The sequence below is a fragment of the Rhinichthys klamathensis genome, unplaced genomic scaffold, assembly GCF_029890125.1.
Source record: "Rhinichthys klamathensis goyatoka isolate OS25496 unplaced genomic scaffold, OSU_Roscu_1.1 h1tg000192l_1, whole genome shotgun sequence".
Taxonomy (NCBI): Eukaryota; Metazoa; Chordata; class Actinopteri; order Cypriniformes; family Leuciscidae; genus Rhinichthys; species Rhinichthys klamathensis.
In genome coordinates, this window is record NW_026606718.1 from 821729 (window position 1) to 844578 (window position 22850).

The 22850-nt window shown below is 37.2% G+C and overlaps 1 protein-coding gene across 4 annotated transcripts; it reads right to left on the bottom strand.

Moving 5' to 3' along the window:
* Positions 1-554: 554 nt before the first annotated feature.
* rnf44 (ring finger protein 44) lies at positions 555-17745 on the bottom strand. 4 transcript variants are annotated; one of them, XM_056262392.1, is made up of 11 exons: positions 17440-17745; positions 11893-12093; positions 11553-11772; positions 9337-9504; positions 8369-8542; positions 5996-6157; positions 5435-5550; positions 4539-4626; positions 4097-4218; positions 3905-4004; positions 555-3117 (listed from the first exon to the last, which is right to left on the bottom strand). In XM_056262392.1, exons 2-11 carry the CDS (start codon positions 11997-11999, stop codon positions 3055-3057), a joined length of 1320 nt encoding a protein of 439 aa, XP_056118367.1. In that variant the 5' UTR covers positions 12000-12093; positions 17440-17745; the 3' UTR covers positions 555-3054. The 4 variants fall into 4 exon arrangements, with proteins under 4 accessions (XP_056118367.1, XP_056118370.1, XP_056118368.1 ...); XM_056262395.1 differs by having other exon boundaries at positions 9385-9504; positions 17440-17744; XM_056262393.1 differs by lacking the exon at positions 17440-17745 and adding an exon at positions 14769-15144.
* Positions 17746-22850: the final 5105 nt, after the last annotated feature.

The following is a 22850-nucleotide window of genomic DNA, read 5'->3' on the forward strand; positions in this document are numbered from 1 at the left end:
AGCACTGCATGCTGTATGAATAGAGACCCATAACAAACTATTGCATTCTCTTATGTGAATGTAGCATTACACCTAAATATAGAATATCTAGCACCTTTTTACTATATGGCTTTCCATTATCTAGATTCCAGGCAAGTGTGTCAGTAACTGAGGCAACAATAGAAGCACAAATGTGGTGAGGAGGAGCCATCTCAAAAAGTCTTCCCATTGGCATCAAGCTTAACTTTGTTATTTTAAACATCCTATATTATTATTTTTGATTTTTTTTTTTCTTCTTCTTCTTCTTTTGCAAGTACAAGCACAATAAAATCTTTTAGTCATTCGGTTCTATTACAAATGTGTGCAGTACAGTGCATGGCAGTTATCAGCTGAGCAGAAAGTCCCCTACACCCAGAACCCAAAGCCAACTAGATCTACCTAAAAACCAGTTGGGACCTGGTAAGACATGCATGCATATTGTGCACAATTAAATACTTGCCCACCCCTGATATCTTTCACTGAAAATACAGATTTAATTTTTTTATTAGTCTTTTGTTTTCTTCTTTTTTTAATCCTTAAATCATGCAAACACTGTAAGAATAGTCTTGGAAGTGGTCTAGGTAGAACAGTGTGCACCGTGGCACCTTTTTCAACGGGATTACAACCTTTATGTGTGGTTCAAGTACAAGAACACGGAAAAACGTAACGGCTGGAAAACAGGTTCGAGTAACATACGCTAATGATCGGCTGCAGTGACGAAAAGCCTATTCTCACTCGATACAACATGTCACTTCATCTTTTTTTTTTCTTTGCATGCCAGTCTTATAATGGAATAATATTCACCACTATTTAAAAAAGGAATATTAGTTCAGTTGATTACACTTAAAATATGCATGGCCTGAGGAAAACAACCCAGAATACCCAAATATATCTCCATGGCATCAATCCAATTTGAAATGGACTGTTTTCCTATATTTTTCAATTACAGAGAGGCCCTGAGTGATATTTTTTTTTGTTTTTTTTGTTATACTCAAAATATATGCCAGTGAACAGATATGTATACATAGATTAATTATCAAAAGTGTGGATTAAATTCATGACAATGGCTTTTTTTTTTTAAAACCTGGCACGCAAACGCAAGATACTCACATTCTCATGAGAGAGTCCCTTTACCCGAGAAAGCCAGTGTGTCTATTGAGTTACAATGACTATTCAGTGGACAAACGACTCAGGAATATATATATATATATATATATATATATATATATATTTAAAAGTCCTACAATTAAAGTACTTAGGGAAAAAAAAGAATACCCAAATAGTTCATAGTTTTCGCCCGAACAACGTTCAGGTTTGTTTTTGGAATCGAGTGAACCACAAGTTGAGCGTTTTACAGTGCATCTTTTTTTTTTCTTTAAACGACCCTAACGCTCCGTCTCTGCCGTTTCGAATCCTGCCTGGGATCTTCGTGGAACGACTACAGTCAACTGGCACACAGGAGAGGGCGTAGCTAGAAATACAGAGGGTTTCAACATTCTTTTGTCTTAAAAACAAGACGATAATTTGCAACCTTTCACACCAAGGCTATGCATACAATGTTTTTTTTTTCTTTCACATCACTTGACACTGTGAACATGGCCTGAGACCTGACAACGGGAGGCAAACTAAAACGCGCTAAAGATGCTTTAGTATTCCAACCGAATCCTTCAAAAACGCTCTCGAGAGAAGAAATAAATAACACCACTTTAAAAAAAAAAAACGTATACTATTAAAAGAGGAACTGAAGATTAGTAACAGGTTTGTGCTTGTCAAGGTCTTGAGAAGGCAGAGAGTATATTGATTATTTGGCTCACGAATGAGGAAAAACAAAAGACCTAGTCCTCCAAAATCAGGTCAAAGCGTTGCGTTCACCTCTCGCACTCATTGCACGTATTGCTTTCCGCAAAGTCTTCCACCCTTTCCCAAAAAGTCATTCTGTAAAGGCAAATGCGACCTTCCCATGGCCTTCGTCCGACGTTCCTCTTGTGGTTGAAATGCGGTGGATCTCGTCGATTCAAATATTGCTAGTCTAAAAGAACAGTCCGCGCGTGGCCCGTGAGATGTTCTCCTGGATCTAGCCGAGAAAGAGTTACACAGCTGAGTGAGAGGCAGCGGGATGAAGAGGGCAAGTCCAGAATGGATGTGGGTTGTGCAGTGCAGCCAGGTGGGAGCTGGCAGAGGCAGTGTGCTGTCCTCGTCCCTGTGTTCCCATGGGCCAGTCAGATTGGCCTTGCCAGCAAACAGCAAAAGCCAAAACCCCACAGCTTCCTCAATGTCTCTACGACCCTGGTGAAATCCCAGCGGGAGTTTTCCCGATGGATTCACGCCCGTCGTTTCTCAGTCCTTTTTGTCTACGTTTCCCTCTTTAACCTCAGGCCTTGGAACTTTGAACCACTGAAAGTCACACCTTCACAACAGCATTCGCAGATAAAAGAGAATCGGGATTAAGATATTCAAATGATCAATACATTATTGCAAAACATGGATTATTAACAAGTCCCTCATCCCATCATCACTTGTAGAGACATGCATCTATGATGGTCGTTCACCGGCGGAGCGGCCGCGTCTTACCGACTCGTCTGATTGCACAGAAAAACCAAAGACCCCCGCCATCATCTTAGCCCGCTCCCGCAGTCCCTAACGATACTAAAGCACTGTGATCAAACAACTAGAGAATATTCAATTGTGTAAACAAATATGCCAACACAACACGTATTACAGGTTATCTTTGGAATCTGCGAAAAACAAGGGCAGGGAAATGAAAAAGAAAGATGAAAAAGAACCAAAAAAAAAAAAGGTCACAATTCCAGAACTCCGAAGTTGCTATAGGCGGCAGTAGCTTTCATGAAACTCACACAATGACGCACAGCAGAGGTCAAACAGGTTCCTTACAAATTCCAAGATTGCTTATTGTAGAGGTGGGGTTGGGAGCGGGGTGGGGGGTAGATTTGCGTTTGGCTGGAGATCAGGTGTCCCCACTCACAGAACACACTCAAGGATTTGTGCTGCTTTCCAGTGAAGGACAAAAACCTGAACTCATTCCACATCGCGGTGAACCTCAGACGCGTCGGCTCGACAGATTGGACAGGTGCGATTGGTCTGCAAGACATGTTACGGATTAATTTCTACAAGCCAGTGATGTTTCTATACACCATTACCTGATCTATGCATCAGCTAATAACTGTGCCTGCTTAAATCAACATTTACTAAATATGAGTAGATATTGATTTAAAAATTATAAATATTTTCTACCATTTAAAAGTTTGGGGCCAGTAGGGAAAAAAATAATTCATTTCAATTTCATATTCAGCAAGGATGCATTAAATTGATCAAAAGTGAGCGTTAAGACTTTGAACTTTTGAATGCTCTTTAAATCAAGGGATCCTGGTTTGAATAAAATATTAAACAGCACAACTGTTCTCAGATTGATAGCAATAATAAATGTTACCCGAGCACCAAAACAGCATGATTCTGAAGGATCATGTGACACTAAAGACAGCTTTGCCATCACAGGAATACATTTTTAAATATGTTAAAACAGTTTTAACAATTGAAACAGTTTTAAATTGTAATAATATTATTACAGCTTTACGCACTTTCTGTAAAGCTGCTTTGAAACAATATGTATTGTGAAAAGCGCTATACAAATAAATTTGAATTGAATTGAATTGAATTAATATTATTACCATATTTCTGATCAAATAAATGCAGCCTTGGTGAGACAAAAATAACACTAACCCCAAACATCTGACCGGTTGTGTACATAAGCAATTTACAAGCCATCAGCCACTTAAAAACCTATATTCGTTGACCATTACTATTTACATCGTCTTAGCGCTTTGCTGTTAGTGAATGCAGGTATTGTGCATTAAGATGGTCTTCTTACCTTTAACCACTTGTCTACACATTTTGCATGAAATTCGTGGTTGCAGGGTAATACTCGAAGTAGCTGCCTTGACTCAAAATCACTAAAGCATACAACACACCTGTAAGAAAAGTCAAAGGAACATCAATACCAGGTCACAATCAAAACTTCAAGATTATATAACAGAGGGCATATATAACAGAAAACACTTACAGAGTTTGCTCAGATTGGTGGTTTTCTAAATTGAACCTGTAGGACGGAAGTTGCTCTATATCAGCTTTCGTTAGTCCTCGAGGTTTCGCTTCTCCGAGTCTCTCAGCAAGGTTTAATAACGCCTGAGAGAAAAATCACACGTGTTCAAACTCTCCACACAAACTGTGATAAGATAACGATGTTATCTCTGTTCCAAAATGAGCTTTAATTCTATAACGTAACTAAAAAAGTTAACCTTTTCTCAACTTTGTCGCATCACTGCACATTGCCCACAGAGTCACTCTTATTGAAAATGAAAAAAGTTGCTTGATCGTTGCAAATGAGTATGTATAAACTATTAGAAGTTAGCCAGCTGCTTATACAATCAGTAGACAGCGAGGCAGTTCACTAGGCCTAACATAAAAACCATCAGTGGTTGGGGCATGTGAGGATTCTCATTTACCTCATAGTTTTCCATCTCCACATCATCTACATCCAAGTCCAGACTGATAGCAGGACCCACAGCAGTTTGAGGCACAGGTAGCATCGAGCTGTTTCAGGTCACAAACACATTAGCATCACAAATCATTAGCATAAACTCAATGGCTTTTCTTTCACTCTAGCAAAGAAATATCACAAAGGCTTCATATAATTATAAGCAGCATTGAGAGTAACACATTACAAGAAACGTGCATTAGGTAATCAGATTACTTTTTTGATATAACATGTAAAGTAACTCGTTCCTTAATAAATGTACACATTAACATTCAAGTTACGTTTTAAAAAGAAAGAAATGTAAATTACTTTGCAGTTTAATTAACTTGCTCAAACATTTTTTTTAAACTAGTCGGAGCCATAGTCTTGTGGGCAGCGACCCGAATTTCGAGTCCCGGCTAGTGTTCCTTTCCCAATCATGTGACCCTCTCTCCTCCTGTCTCTCCTTGACTGTCTTATCCAATAAAATATAACTAAACAAAAAAACAAACCTGAATTAAAATTCTCTCTTCACCTTAACTGTAAGGGGTATACAGTCAAAGACCCAGAACCAGATATGAAGAATGAATATATTTGATTATTGATTTTTATAAAGGAAGTATATAACCATTCAAAAGGATATATGATTATAGATGTATTTGAAGAGGCAAGGGATTTTGACCAACCCTTCACTCTCCTCTATAACTTAGAGACATGCACACTCTTGTGTGTGAGGGAACAGACTAAATTATTGTAAGGCCTTACTTTTACAATTAACTTTCCCCAACACTGATTATAAGCTTACAATGTCCATTATTAGAATATGAAACAATTAATATGGCAAAATGTGTTTGATTTGTATTATAAACAGTAGAAGACCCTCACAGGAAGTATGGTAAGAAGCCGGGGTAGTAGGGCGGTGGAGGAGGCGGGGGAGGCAGAGGCTGCTGTAATCGGTACCTCTGTCCAGTTATACGCCTCGGCAGCATGTGCGGATATGGCTGAGGAAATGGAGACATGAGGAAAACCATTTAAATCAGTATTTTTCATTTACCAACCAACTTTATCCAAAGCTACTTTGGCAGCATTTCTACTATATCATATGATATAAATATGAGACAAAAACCCAATATCTTGAATTTTAGTGACATTCTAACTCCATTCTATAGGCTCCATCACAGTGAGTTGTTGCCCTGCTTCATGTCCGTCACCAATCAACTGTATGAAATGTCAGATGACTACGTAGGTCTGCGTTTTTTTTTTTTTCATGACTAATTAATTAAATTAATGCATTAAATCCACAGCCCTAATCCACAGACATTTTGCATAATGTCATCACAATAAGTGTCGTTTATGCAAATGCTCCTCATTTAAATCAGTATTTCATTTTTGACTTGTTTACTGCGATTTATGCTTTGTTGACATACAGAAGCAAAGACATCTCACCACTCCGTAGGGTAGCTCTTGATGGAGAGGCTCCTGGGGGAGGTACTGAAGGGGGACGGAGGGGGTCATTGCTGGTGGATGGTGGGCTGGAGGATAAGAGAATGTTCCTAACGGATGCTGGTCTCCTCGCAGATCCACTTCATTCTCCACCCTCTGCAGAGGCTGAATACACACATGTAAAAGACATTGCACAACCAGAAAGAAAGAAAAAAAACATACCTGTAGCATAAGATTATGACAATTAATACCATAAAACTATATGCTATTTTACAAAGGATACATTTTGTCACACCAACATTCAGCATTGTTTTTATATCATTTATTAAAGGGTACAATCCATTGGCTTATCTGTTACCAATGACTAACTGTTGTCTCTAGATTGTGATGGGTTTGTTTTACTAATTACACTGTAACAGTAATCACATCACACACTAGATTACAGTGTGTATGCTCAACATTGGGAACAACATGGCAACCTTCAAACATGGCTCATCCAATCCCATTTATAATCACATTTACAGTTTTGAGTTATGTTTTTAACTGTAACTGTATGTTTTGATGTAACTCTCAGGTGTAACAATGTAAATATGTTTTTGCATTAAAGGCAGATTAAAAATAAGCTCATTAAAAGTAAGTGTATCTTTTAGTTTGTATTTATCAAGAAGGAAACTCATCAAATTAAATTAATTGCATTTTTATATACAAAATAGCACTACTACTACTCCATAAATATGTAACAAAACATTTAGTGTTGAATTACCAGAAAATATAACTCCATTACTACATTTACAGCTACAGTAATATAAAATTATTCGCACCATGAAGATTTTGGTCATGTTGTCAATGTAACTTATTTGAAATGCACAAAATTTCAGTTCTATTTCTCTCCTTTTTGAGCTTGAACGGACAAATGAACGCAAAATTAAGTCAAAATGCCTGTCTCGGAGAGTATCCTCGTAAACACAATCGGTTATGTTGTAAACAATTGAGAAAGAAAACGAATGTGTATCATTATATTGGATCTGTGCATTCGTCTTAAGGTGACAGCAGCCTAATATGCCCGCAGATATTTGTGTCACTAATGTAAATCAAACAAAAGAGAAAATCACTTTTGTAGCTTTAAAAAATATAAATTTTATTAATGAATTAAATTAAATTTATACAGCGAAGACAACATTTTACATTTGATTATTCAATTTCTGTCCCTGAATACTGTTAGATTTAGGCCTACAAAACACTGAAAAACAAAGCACTGCTTATTTCATTTGTATATTTGTTCTAATTATCTATACTTGTAATTTGTTTATTGTTTTCTATGCAGATGCACTACCCTACAAAATCACCCCAATCATCCTAGAATTTTTCTTTCTTTACAAATACAGCTATTCAAATCTGGTGAAATTGTTTTCATATTGCAGAAAAACTAAATATTGCACTTTTTTTCAAATATCGTGCAGCCCTAACTTGTCCTGCAGGTGTTATTATTTACTATCATTACATCTATCACATACTATATAACTATTACATATAGCTTTATATCAGCCAACGGCCACCCTGCTGTCCAAGATAACAGCAATCAAAAAATACCTTTCTTAATAATAATGTGTTAAAATTACACTGCTATTTTAAGAATATTATATATAAACTTCTTACACTTTAATTTGCATTAAAGCAACACCAAGTAACTTTTCCTCAGCGGTCGCCCTGCAGGTTGGAAGCAGAATTGTCCATTACTGCTGTCGTAAATAATTTAGCCTTCTGCAGCCTACGGTCGCACGCTCGCTGTTTATCCAGCACCGGCTTTGGAATCAACAATGGCAGACATCCCAACCTGCAAGAAGTCATTTCAGGGAGGCATATCTTGGTGACTGGATTGTCACGGGTTGACTAGCTTTCGTGAGGCACACTCGCAAGGTCTCTCGCTCTCTCCCTCTCTGCCGTGCTCGCGCTATGTATTGTTATGCGCGCAGTATGTTCTGTCTCGCATGCGCGCTCTAGATTCCGGGAGATTTGAACTAATTTGCGGGCATCAGGGAGACTATATCAATATACGGGAGACTCCCAGGCCACAGACAATTTGAGGAAGTGGTGGGGGAAGTGACGTATGCCGTAAAGCAGTCGAGTTTTGTAGTTCTTTTTGTGCTCGGGTTACTACCCGAAACTCGAAGTTACATAGTGCAAGTAAAAGCGATACAGACCACGTCAGGCTATGGCAGGCGTGTCATTTAACCTATTTTAAGTCGATGTACCATCACAAGGGTCTTGGAAATATATTATGAAAGTTGAAAAACTACATAGTGTTACTTTAAAAGGACAATAATAATAGTTCTCTTTCATTTAGTAGCATTCATAGATGTTGTGGTCTGCACTCACCATGCGCGGGTGCTGGGGCTGTATGGGAACAAACTGGTTGAGTGGAGGCAGATGAGGAGGCTGGTGAGGCGGCACTGGCGGACTAGGGTGAAGGATAAAATGCTCACTGGAGATCATTGGTGGAAATGCCTGATAGGACACTGGCAGGTGCTGCATGGTGCAGGCCTGAATGAGCTGCAGACAGACAGACAGAGAGACACCAGACAACAAAAGGGTCACTCACACCATAGATACACTCGTGAAGAAAGTGAGGATGGGCAATTGAATACCGCATTGCTGTATTCAACATGCTAACATACTCTGGACTAAAGCATATCTAACACTTTCCCTACTCTGTACTATTTAGAAATCCGCTAAACCATTTCAAAAGGATTAGGGTTAATGACGGGGAAAACTTAGAAAATAATATATAAGCCTTAGTTTATATAATTTCATTAAGCATTTCAGTAAAGAGGACTGAAAAACAATTGTCCTCGGCACAATATAAGAGACTTTCAACTGTACATCACTATAGCCACATAAAAAGTAGTACAGAGGTGGGTATGTTGACACAAATGCAATGACTTAAGAAGATGGTAAAATTAGCAGAAAGAACACCTTTGTCATTAAAGATCAAATACCCCAAAGACATTTGCAGTGACAATGCAAACAAAAACTAAGGGGGTTGCACATTGTCCCTTGAAAGTTGCATCATAAAAAGGTCATTAATCATTCTAGAGACACAGGAAAAGCCTACAGGAAAATCAAAACGTGCAATGTAGATTTATATCAATGTCTAATGTGTAAGCATGAGTGGGACGTACAGAACAACACTCATAATCGAACATCTTTGGCTAGCAGGACAGGTGGGCATAATGGCTGCCTGGGACACACATACATCGGCTAAAGTAAAGCTGGAGCGATGGGACATGTTAGGTGTGCTCTACACAAACTTCACTGACATTCCAGCTCTTCCTTTTCAAACTCACTGGAGGAGGAAGGCAGCAGAGCAGAGAGAGCTGTCCGCTGAACATTACCGAGCATGCTGGGAGCTGCTGAGCATTGCAGGCTGGGATAGGTTGCCCGGTGTGGATGGGAAAACCGTGGGTCGTCACCGTGGTAACTGTGTAAGATATCGGAACTGATCCTTGATGCATCTTGGAAGGACAACACAAAAAGTTCAGGTTACTTGTTAAAAAACAACCACGATCTCTGATTTTCATTATCACAGCAATCATCTGATATCAGCAATATCACAGCAATCTGATCAGAGTAAATACACTTTCACAGACAAGGCTTGGATTAAGCCAGGATTAGACCTTAGTTCAATTAGGATAGTAGATAGGTGATTTTATAAACGTGCCTTAAACATTACTGGTGTGAATCTTGAAACAAAACAATGGCACTGACATATTTTTTAACTCAAGCATGCATTTTAGTCTGGAACTAGGCTTAAGCCTTGTCTGTGAAACCGAGGGATAATGTCTATATTAAGGATCTCAAACTTCCAGTTTATCTATGAATAGGAGTTTTCATTCTATGAATTTTGGTTTAGCATCCAACGCTCTCCCATAGTTCTCTTAAGGATTATTAAGCTGCCAAATATGTATTTGTTTTTACACTTTTATACATTTAAGTTGGTATTTATTAATACTTTTTTCACATTTATTTATTTTTATATTTAAAGGCCTGAAAAGCAAATAAACGGCCAATTGTAGCCTAAATAGCAAAAATAAAGTGTGTTTATGCACTGACTGCAGTGTCCCAAAGTCACTCACTCAATTCCCTATATAGTGAACATCAAATAGCGTGTTATATAGGGAATAGAGCTGCACGATTAATCGTTAAAAGATCGCAATCTCGATTCAAACACCCACAAGATTTTATTCCTAAATGACAATGATTCATCTCTGTCCTTTTTATCATTAAACCTTTGACAAGTACGGTCACAGTGAACATTCAAATCTGCATTGATCCTGCCGCTGACCCAGAAAGAGCAGTTGTCATGTATAGGTATGAAACAGCTTCACAGTCTTTTTAACCACACAGTATCATTATTTTTGTGTTACAAACATTCACATTATCACAGAAGTACTGGGATAAAAGTGTATAGTTGTAAAGATGTAAACACTGATGTCTGCTGTAGCGATCAGAACACACCATTGTGAAATGTACCATCAACTGTCCTGGCTGACCCCACCAGATAGAAGGCGTTTTCATTGGTTACAATTTATTTTTAAATGTATTTATATGGATTACCCTGCTTATTTAAAACAGTATTTAATTCCATTTAGGTCATCTCATAACTTGCGTCATAATAACCAAATTTATTTTTTCATTCCTCAGATCAATAAAGAAATAGGAAGATATGCATTTCAATATAAAGCACCATACGAATGGAATAACCTTCCAATTTCAATTCGCTCTTTAACTTCTTTTTCGATATTTAAGAATCACCTAGCTCAACATCTTCTGAATATATGTAATTGCTTTTTTTTTTTTTTTACTGGAGTCATTGTAACCTATTTTTGGCATGGTACATACATTTTTGTCTGTATATGAGTTTATTTGTGTCTAGATGTGTGTTTTGGTACATATTATATGTGTTTACTTTGTTTAGGGATGAGTGCGTCACCTTTAGAGAGTCTTGGATGAGTGAATGTCTTGTTTGTATTGGTTTTGTTTATATATTTCTGTATTTACCATTTCTGTAAAGTATGTTGTTTTTTTCTTATTGTGTATTTGCTTTTTGTTTTGTTTTGTTTTTTATGTCATATTTGACACGTGTTGTAAGGTCAGTTTTTGTATCTAGATTCGAGGACCCCCTCGAAAACGAGATGGTTCATCTCAAGGGGTTGTTCCTCCTCAATAAAATAAATGACAAATAATAGTGTAAATCACTTTTGAACATAACCTGATGTTTCAAATAAAGATTGTGTCAATTGATTGTATCAATGGCGACAAGTGACTTAAAAATGTTTTTGTCATTGAAACATTCATTCAAGCAATTTGTTCAAAAACACTGATTCCACCAGTAAAGAAATAAGTCTTTATATTTGAGTCGTTGAAACATTCATTCAAATAATTTTCGAGAGTAATCACTACTACTTTATTCTAATGGAGAACAACACCTGGATAGCGGCTTCCAAAAAATGTGAGTGTGGGACCCATGGTCTAAATGAATAACTGTCGTTTGAACTAATACCTGTTCGTGAAGATCCACCATGATGGAGTTCTGTTGGGGGGGCTGTGTGGCAGTATGCAGCATGCGTGGAGGTGCACTGGTGTGGCTATATTGCCTGGACTCATCTAAAGAAATCTGCTGATGCTGGGAGAAGACAGGGTGGAGGAAGTTCTCATCCTGATGTAGGGAAGTGTGCACAGCAGGTCTATCTCGCTGCCCCCACTGACGTCGTACTGGAGGACTAGGACATGAACGTACACATAACGTAAGTAGTCACTCTGCAGATGTTTTTTTTTTTTTTTATATAAAATGTACAGCTCGAATGCTAATTTCATCAAACTCTATGACACGGCTGACCCACCTTCTCCTGAGGTGCAGAGGGGTGATGCAAGGCTCCCCGACGACCCTCCTCTGGTTTAAGGGGGCTGTTGATGGCCGCCTACTCACTGCTACTTCCCATGGTCGCATTTGTGACGTTGTACGAACGAGTCACACCTGCCTGGGGTGGGGAACCAGTAGTGCAAGAGGCACTTGTGTCTAACAGCTTCAGATTGTCGGAACTCTGTTTGAAACACAAGAAATATTGGTTTTGTGAATTGAATAATGATGTACAGAAAAATCTTTTGTTGTCATTTATTGTGCATTTTAACTGAAGTTAATTAAAGATGATCTATTATGGTCAGCAAAGTTATGAAGCACTCCAACTAAAGTCCACTCCAACCTCGATATCCCTCATTTAAATAATTCCCGCCCAAGGTATAAGCAAATAAGGGGCGAGGCCTGATTGAGTTGCTTTAGTAGCATGTCGAAACTTATGGTTATAGTAATGGTGGTGCGACATTTCTAAAATATGCTCGAAGCGGTTGACCAATCACAACACACTGGTCCAGCCAACTGATCAGAGCACATATTGTGCTTTTCGGAAGGAGGGGCTTCATAAAAACAGAAGTGAACAGAGGTGCGTCTTAAAATGACAGCAGCCTAATAAACCTGCTGTCATCATTAATGTTAATAAAACAACAAAAGACAAAGAGAATATCACTCACTCCTCCTGACTGAGTCGCTTTTGTAACTTTAATAAGAATACATGTTGGCTATATTCAATTCACACAGTAAAGACTATGCACTTTATTTTATTAGTTTATACAATTTATGTAGCATTCCTTATTTAGTGCTTGAAAATTTGTTCATTTGTTTTATTGTAGTTTTGTCCTTATGCTTGTAAATAGTTTCTTTGTTCTTATTGTTTTTACTGTTTCCTTTAGTAAGCTTGATAGGTTTTTTTTTCGCAGGCTAGTATTAGTGTTTTTTGTGAGCCAATTGCACTATAAATTACTAATTCAATTTTTTCTTAGTTATTTTGCTTAATTTCCAGATTCAATCATAGGCTCCTTCTTGTACTACAGCACGTACACACATCTCTTTGTCTTTTGTCTCTTCAAAAACGGTGCTTTAAATCTGTTGACAAACTAAAAGATGTAAATGAAATTTGCATATATTCAAAATGAAAGATATAAATTGTCCTGAATGTCAGCTTGTTTATTTTGCTCAAGATAAGGATTAAGTCATGCAAACAAGAAACGATGCTTCTAAAAGCTGCGGTTCCAACCACACAACTTTGCAATGCTATTTGCGAATGTTCGTTGGAACTATGGTTTCGGGAAACACACTCGTTGAAATATGCTGATAACGACGGAACTTGTGACCATAGTTGGCTAACAATGCTTTTGGGAAGCTGAAGCTCACCCCAGAGCGTTACTGACAGACTGAGAAGAGAGGTGCTGTAATAACATGCCTTTCAAAACATGAGGCAAATTAGTCTTGTGATACACTTATTGTTTAGCATGCAGGGAACCCAGTTTAAGTCCCATTTGCATGATGTTGCATTTATATTTTGTTCACAGATCCTTTTGTTCTAGCCTGAATCACAAGAAAACGAATGACATTTGAGAACTTTTTCAGTCAAAATTATTTTCAGTCTATTGTAGTCAGCTGTGGTCAATAAACATCTGTTGTATGGAAAACAGAAGCATTTACATTCTTCAAAATGTCTCCTTAAATATATAAGAAAACAGAATACAAGCTAACCACTATTTTTGGGTTAATTATTCCTTTAAAAAAATGACCCTGGACTTAAAATGTGAAGACCAGAACATAGCCTATGTGTTCTCAAAGCAAAACAGCATGAATAGTTTAAAAAAATAAATAGGTCATTTTCCATTTGAAACCAACAACAGTGAAATACTAATTGAATTAAAATATGCTTATATTTGCCTCAAAAAGCTGTATTGTATTTTTTTTTTATGGATTTCGTTATGTGTAATCTTTGAAGTAAACTAGAAGACGGTGGGAGCAGAAATGATATAAAACCAGCCTTTTCAGGCAAGTAGACATCACACCTCACTGAAAGGCATCAGAAGTAATAATTCAAATATTATTTATATACATTTGTATTACTTTTCTCTTAACAAAATCAGTGAAGTGTGCATGATTCACACAAGCAAAACTTCTCATCACACTATGACATTTAAATGTTCAATGCCATGTGTAAAATAAGAAAACAAGTAACAGCAAATATTTACAAACAGTGTTTAATGGAAAGACGGGGCTGATTTGCCACAAAGAGGGGGAGCTGTAACTTCAACAACAAAAGCGTGGATGGCCATGTGCTCCCACACAGACAAAGCAATAACAAAGGAGCGCCACCAAACCTCGCGTGCCTCGCTTTAACAAAAATAATCATTTGAATGGGCTTAGTGGATATGATATAAAACATGGTCCGTGCTTCGCATAAGGACGGTGCACATTTCCTATAAATAAAACAAATAAAATTGTCACCGGGGCCCAGCAGTAGATCAACAATAGCACAAAGAGTCGCAAGGCCGAAGTTTTACAGGCGCGCGCGGAGCTCGTGCAAACATCCGCAGTTGCCCTCGTGCTTTTAAAACATGTTCTCAACATTACACGGAGTTTGTGCATTACATTAAATTAATTAAATCAATCTCATGCGCTTCCCAAGCCCTGAATGCTATCACTAGCATATAGCCCGAGCAGATGAAGCCCTAAACAGGAAATGCAGGGATGCACCCCTGACAAAAGAAACATGGTTTGGCTTGAACGCCACATATAGACAGTCTGCAATGTTTGAATATAAAGAGTGTTTTCGGTTTTATTTTAGCTGATACGTGACAGCTCTGTGTCCAATAACCAAAGTATGATCACACCAACCGAGCTTACTTGTTTTCAATGGCGCGCGAGTTTCCGACTCGTCCACGCGCTGCTTGTTGGCGACTAAAACGATGCAGTTTGTCTTGTTTGATGAATTTGCAGACTAATCCAAAACAAATCGCCCAGGTACACTAGCAAACAGTCATGGTTAAAAAGAGGTATCGCCCGTTTCCTAGTTCACGTCCACGAGCTTGATCTTGTTGTTGAACAGACGTTGAGCTTCAGCATAGAAAGAGAAAATACATATTCTTCCGCAGCCTAACATCCGTTAACTTATATCCAACAAACTTGTGATAGCGTGCAGTTGTTGTTTCCTTTATTATTATTACATCCGATACATTCAAAGTGGGTATAATCTGTGACATGGGTGCTGTTCAGTAACGTTATTGTTGTGGTGGTTGTGTGCTGCTACTGTGCTTGTATATAGTCACGCCTTCTTCCTCTAAAATCTACCACGCAATAGACAGACAGCCAGTCACTTTTTAGATGCTGCTGTTTGGTCGAATTGCTCCAGCCTGATACCAACCAATTGCTCCAGCCTGATACCAAGGGTGTTTTCACACTTCCTCTTTACTAAAAACAAACTCAAACCCCTTTAAGTGGTCCAAAAAAGTTAATTGAATTAAAAACACAGGACACTAGTTTTTGGTCCAGTTTAGCTGCAGTCCATTGTACAATTCACATTGTGTTTTTCAAGAGAAAAAAGCTAACTTCAATACTGTATTTTAATATTTAGAATTATTATTATTGAGAATAATTCGATTTCATGATAGATTAATATTATAGTATAACCTATATTGCTGGCGTAATGTATTAACTTAACAAAAGTGAAAATAAAGTGAACATGGAGTGTTTTTTTGTTCACAATGGTTCACTTTGAAGTTATTTTGGAGGATCCATAAGTCAAAATCGCTGACAAACCAAGAAACAAACCCAATTTTTTTTTTTTTTTGCAATCCGACAGATGGAATCAGTTGATTTGTGTTGTGCAGAAGTCAAAACATTAACCATAAGCATGTCAGGCAGTGCATGTTATCGGTGATGATTTATTATGCCACTGACATTCAGTTTGAGGTTGCATGGGTAGTCCCAGATAAAGGGGATGTTGTTTGTCACAAGGGATCTGTTGCAGTGATCAAACAACAGTGATGCAACACAGTTGTGTTGTATATTACAATTCAGTGAGACAGCATCTAATTCATTCCTTTAAAACAGTACAATGCACAAGGTAGGCCTACATATAATCTTAAAGCAGTTCAAACAGCATGTCAAGGGATCAAAAGGATGCTTTAAAAAAATAATGTCAAATAAACATCACCAAACAAACTATTATTGCAAGTGGAAGTCCTTTTCTCCACTCGTTGAACCATCTCATGGTTCTCTAAAATGTGTTCTTGAATTTAAACTGACCGTCTATATAGGCTATGTTCATGTTTTATAATGCTTAATAACAAAATCAAGAAAAATTTGAAATGGAATTCATATAGAAATGTTTGGAATATTTCACTTAAGCACTGCAACATAATAAATGCAATATTAGGCCTGTATTTTCATTATCATTTATATTAATACAATACTTTATGCGGCAAAAATAATAAAATATTAATTTATCTGGCAAAAATCTAAGTGTTAAACGTTTCTTTTAAAAATGCAGTATTATTTTACAATATAAACACTGATTTTATTATTATCACCATTATTATTATAAAAAGAAAAGTAGCCTATAGAAAATCAGAGTAGAATAGAAATTCTTTACATTCAGCAGTTTTCAGGTTTAAGTAGCTTTTTTTGACTTTATTACATAAGTTAATTTATGATGAAGATATAAATTACCATTGCAAAACATTTTAAGCATTGTTTTAAATTATGGTATTATAATAATAATAATAACACAATGTTTATTATTAGTGTTATTATCACTGTGTGCACTAAATGAAAAGCAGGGGAAAAAAACATTATGTTGGGGAGTCTAACTGTGTTCTCTTCTCTCTAGCAGTTCTCATCCGTCCCTCCATCAGAGACAGTGTGACACAGCCCAGTCTGTTACATAAGCCTTGCGCCAAATGGCGAGCCGGCGGACAGAATCACATGCAAGCGTCTCAAAGCGGTCAGAGTAACATCTTGTTTATTCAATGCACTTTAAAGTTCACAAACTGACATCAAAAATATGGACTTAAGTTGATCTAGAAAATGCACCATTCAATGCATTAATGAGACTGTAGAAGAACTAGGAAGGCAAAGTGCACCATTTCTTTCTTAATAGGCTAATGTTTGAGTTTAATTCGTATGAGCACGCATTGGTCAGAATCATTTTTGCAGCATTTTCTCTTGTGCGGCTTCACTGCAGAGAAAACGCCGCAATGTAACATTCCTTCCTAATCTTTAACTCACGAGGAAATAGCGAAAATAATTCCGATTCTAGTGAAACCTGCGCTGCGCGTGCACACAATCACGCACATCGGAGACAAGCGCGAGACAAGCAAACCCGCGTCCAATCCATCCGTGCACTTCCAATCCAATGTAAACATTACAGCATTACAGCAACAAAACAAGGAGGGGCTCAAGGCTTTAGGGGGACAAGATATAAAAACACGCTGATACCTATGTGCGATGCATTCAAGAGCGTGAAAACCCACGGAAATCCACGCCATCAACACGAAGACGCAGGCGCGTGCGTTACCTGATTGTTAATTTGTGAGCATCGCAATCGCTGACATTTCTCCTTGTAATTCTTCACATCTCTCCCATATTCGGTGCGGCATGATCCTCAGCTGTTCCTGTTAATGGAACATTCCGTGGATTTCACCACTGATTTGGGAAAAAGGTACAAACTGGAGCTCGCACGAAGAATAAAGGCAGAACGTGTCATTACTCTTCGCATCTCGCGCAAAACAAGCACTCTCTGAATGCATCAGACTTTGGAGAAACCAATGCACTCGGTTGAACCCAGTATCATCCGCCGCCTATTTACGTGCTTTTGTGGCATACCCCTATGTGGGGCATTTAGAGGCCGCTTGCTTATGGCAAGCAGTTTGAGCATTATTCCTCATAAAACAAATAGTTGTTTAAAAATAACCGTAAAAATGATATGATTAATCATGAGCCAGTCATGAGTCATAAGCCACAACTTATGTTTTTACATAGTACTCTAACTCATCAAAATAATTTAGCAATTTCGACTTTTTACAAGTTCTACAAGAGTTAACTCGATTTATTGAATTTATTAACTCGAAGTTGATTATACTTAAAAATTGAAGGCAGAAACTGAACTTAAGTTTTTAAATTGAAATAGATGGAATTTTTTTACAGTGATATATGTGATGATATTTCTATTTGATTTGTAAATAATCCAGTTGTGCAATAATCTTTTTCAGTGTCACTAACTATTCATTACTAGTACTACTGATTACATTCTAGTATTTCAAGTATTGACAAATACTGAATTAGTCACAACTTATTCATTAACTTATTGTTAGCAGTCATTTACAAACAAGTAAATTCCATATATCGAATCCTACATAGTTATTGTTATTCTTAGATACTAATAATTATGTACTAGAATATAACAAATAAATAGTAAAAGTGTAATAGATACTATTAGGATTCTTATTTATTAAATATTGATTGGAAAAAAGCAGTATAGTCTTCATTCCTCTATGTTGAATCTCTATGATGTCTAGGAGATTTTATGATTGTATGTGTGAATTTCACTTTCATAGGTATATTGAATGAACAATCAATGCAAGTGGAGGTTTGCTATTCAATCAAACCATGGATTTAAAATGTAAGAAACTAAATAGATACGCTAAGGAATACATGTTCAAATGGCTTGCCACAGTTGTCTTGCTCTACCGTAAACACTGTACTAGTTTGTCCTCATGAACTCCCAATGTCAAGTCTCGGTTAACAAGATTGCAGGGCTACAGTTAGGTCATTGCATAGACTGTGCTATTATCCTATTCTCCACATTGAATAAAAATTAATAAAAGCTCAAATCCTCGTCGAGCATCCTCTATGACAAAAATAGACAGCTGCCTGGGATATTTTTTTTTTTTTACTTCATAACGATGATGATGTTATTACCTGTGCTATATTTTCTTATTAAAGCTGTTCGCATCATGAGGGAGGCATATGTCATCATCAATTTGATTCCTTGCATCCATTATGGAAAAACTAATCAGGGTCACATTACGTAATTGCCAGTCTATGATTAGAATGTGCTTTGCTTTGTCTCCCTCTACTAGCCAGACGAGGAACAGCAGGCTGAGATGATTGACACACGATACACCATCATGTAATTCTAGCATTGTTTCTTCATAAAACAAGATGTTACAAAGTTATTTGATGTGTGTTTACACAGTCTATATTATATTATAGTGAGGGTCTATCTATAAATCATACACCATCGTATAGGCTATTGTATAGACTGCTGAAGTCTAATTTTTTGAGTCTGGGGTTATTGTCTGTTTATTTATTTTGTGTATATTCTTAAACATCAAGGTCTAATAATAGGGTGTTAGTCCATACTTTTCATAACCGTTGCTTAGTGAGATGGCTGCCTTGTTGTCAGCAATAAATGAGCAAAACATTTTATTGTCACGGAAAGCTATTCAATCTATAAATGATTACCTAAACAGTGTTCATGTGTATCAAACCAACTTATCGCACCTACTTATGTTGTTATTACAGTGAAAATTATTACATGATGCCTGTAAACACTATTCCTTTTCCCAGCATAATTACACAATGTGCATATCATTAAAGACTTGTGCCTTATGATGGGATGATCACTGGGCCTCACCTATTTCACGTCAGTGTGCGAGGTCATAAACCAAAGTCTAAAATGATAAGATTATGGCATATTAGTGTACTGCAACATGTGGCATGAACAGGTCACATTTTACAAAATGAGGACCAGTAAACAGATTTATGAGAGATTTATGTATTTTAATGTACTATTCTAACACACCCACATTCTTTAAAGTCAGAAATGAATAGCTGAAACCTGAACGATAGACTTCAATGGCAAACATTTGCAATTTGTTAAATAGCAGTAGTTACTACTGGGATAGTGATTTGTTTGTTTGTTTGTTTACAGATTTATTCCTCCATGATATACATTTTTATCACCTTAATATATATGTATAATATTTATCTATTTCGCTCTATTTTGACTTAATACAAAGTCACAGGCCACACACTGATAAACACTGAAAAGATAAATGTTATCGCCAGAACAAAATTAAATAACCTGTTAAACATGAAAGTATTATGCAATCATTTAAAGGGATACTCCACTTTTTTTGGAAATAGGCTCATTTTACAACTCCCCCAGAGGTAAACTGTTGAGTTTTACCGTTTTTGAATCCATTCATCCGATCTCCGGTTCTGGCGGTACCACTTTTAGCATAGCTTAGCATACATCATTGAAGTGGACAAGACCATTAGCATTTCTCAACAAAAAAAAATGACCAAAGTGTTTCGATATTTTTCCTATTTAAAACTGGACTCTTCTGTAGTTACATCGTGTACTAAGACCGACGGAAAATGTGAAGTTGCGATTTTCTAGGCTGATATGGCTAGGAACTATACTCTCATTCCTGCGTAGTAATCAAGAAACTTTACTGCTGTACCATGAGTGCAGTAGGCGCAGGCGGTCACGAAGTTACCGAGCTGGGGACTATTTTCAGGCGCTGCGTCATATCATTACGCCTGCTGCACTAATGGTACAGCAGTAAAGTTTCTTGATTACTACGCAGGAATGAGAGTATAGTTCCTAGCCATATCAGCCTAGAAAATCGCAACTTTACATTTTCCGTCGGTCTTAGTGCACGATGTAACTACAGAAGAGTCAAGTTTTAAATAGGAAAAATATCTAAACTCTTTGGTCATTTTTTTTTGAGAAATGCTAATGGTCTTGTCCACTTCAATGATGTATGCTAAGCTATGCTAAAAGTGGTACCGCCAGAACCGGAGATCGGCTTAATGGATTCAAAAACGGTAAAACTCAACAGTTTAACTCTGGGGGAGTTGTAAAATAAGCCTATTTCCAAAAAAAGTGGAGTATCCCTTTAAGACATATCTTCGTATATAGACCTCTTTTGCATAAAGGGTTCATTAAAATTGAGTCAAGAACCAAGAAACCAACTGAACCTGTTTTATACGCTTTGTGTGTGTGTGTGTGTGTGTGTGTGGTCCAGGTAAACCCTACGTTATGAGGACAAAATGTCCCCACAAAAAGGCAAATATCCGAAATCCTTGTCCGTGTGGGCCGGGGACATTTGTTTGGTCCCCATGAGGAACAGCCTATAAATCAGACTAAATTATGTTTTTTTTTTATACAAAAGTGCAGAAAGTTTTCTGTGATGGGAAGGTTTAGGCGCAGGGGATAGAATATACAGTTTGTACAGTACAAAAATCCTTTTGTTTATGGAAAGTCCCCATAAAACATGAAAACACAACATTGTGTGTGTGCGCGCGCGTGCGTGTGTGTGTCTGTGTGTGTGTTTGTGTGTGTGCGTAAGTGAAGAAATAAATAATATTTTCATACAAAGCATAATATTTTATTCAGTGATACAGAACTATATACTATTGTATAAAGCACTGAATCTATTTAAATGATTTGTATATGTCAGTGGTATAAAGTCAAAATAGAGCATATGCTGCTTGCTGCTTAGAATTAATTTACTATAGGATTAGTTGATCTTCAGGGCTCGAGTGGGTTTAGTTTGATCCCTCATTGCACAGCATGTCCAGTGTGGTAAACACCAAACAATTAGAGACAAACAAACACAAGCTTTTTCTGTCAGTCCCAGGAGAAAGTTCCTCCATTGTTTTTGCTTGGAAGCGGTAAAGATTCTCCCAGGGGAGAGTTATCTTTTGTCTTTCTCTCGGTAATTATGAAGGCCCACGAGGGAAGTGGGCTCATTAGAGCCGGGCAGAGAGTTAGGGAGGTTCTTGAATAGCTAATGAACTCATTTGCTCCCTGGAATCTCTCACACCACATTTATGTCCAGCTCACTGGGGTGATGCCAAGAAAGAGCCAGAAAAGAAAACCTGGATCTGAGGACGCATGGTTCAGTAGTTGGGTTAGGAAACAGATGCCCTATAACTTCACTAGGTGCCATGTTCTTGTCCTCTGGTTTCTTATAGCTTTTATGATCTCATCTAATCAGGTATAATAAAAATGCTCCAGTTATTTTGCAGCCTTCATTAATCTCGTGTCTTTGAGTTTGCTCAGGAGTTGCTGAATTAATGTGTGAATGGACTGGATTATTCTAGACATAATCTGTTGTGACATTTGTTTGCCTACTCAGACTTGCTGCTCCGCTAAACCATTCTCTGAACACTGTTTTAGGATCTGATTCTGTGTGGTGCCACTAAGCAGCTTTATCATCTGTCTACAGGGTGCGAAGACCGCCTTAAGCACGCAGGCTTTTCTCCCCAGCGTTGTTAATGATTAATGTTTACAACTGAAGGACAGTAATAGCCAGTGATGCACTAGACAAAGGTCTCATATATTATATATTGTTCCCTCATTTTGAAGAACGCCACTTGTCGGAATAGGACTATAAAAGCAGATTGGGCACGGTAAGTCTTCATCAGCCATATCATTTTCTCTTATTATATCTATTTATATTCAGTTACTGCCGTTTAGAACAATAGCCTGTATCCGGAATAAACCTTAATTCGCATAGATTACTTTTTCATGAATGATGGGTTTGTACTGAGATTTAATTCAATTTTGATTGTCTTGACAAATCTAATCTCATGGTCAAAGAGAAATATTTGAGATTTAAAAAACTTAATAATTTGTTTTTTAATTTAGTTATTGGTATTCTAAATGAAAAATCTGTGAAAGTATGTTATGATATTCAACCATTCCAGGGCTTGAAATGTAAGTCCCGCAATTTTTTTTTTAAAAGACAGATTTTTTTACTATTAAATACTTTGTTATTACAGTTTTGTTACTATAAAGTATTAGGTCTTGTGCTTTCTTTTTGTTTCATAACATTTGAAAAATAAACCACTATAGCAAAATGATCAAAGTTCTATCTTCTATAATTTTAGAGGTGGAAATGTTTTGCGTGA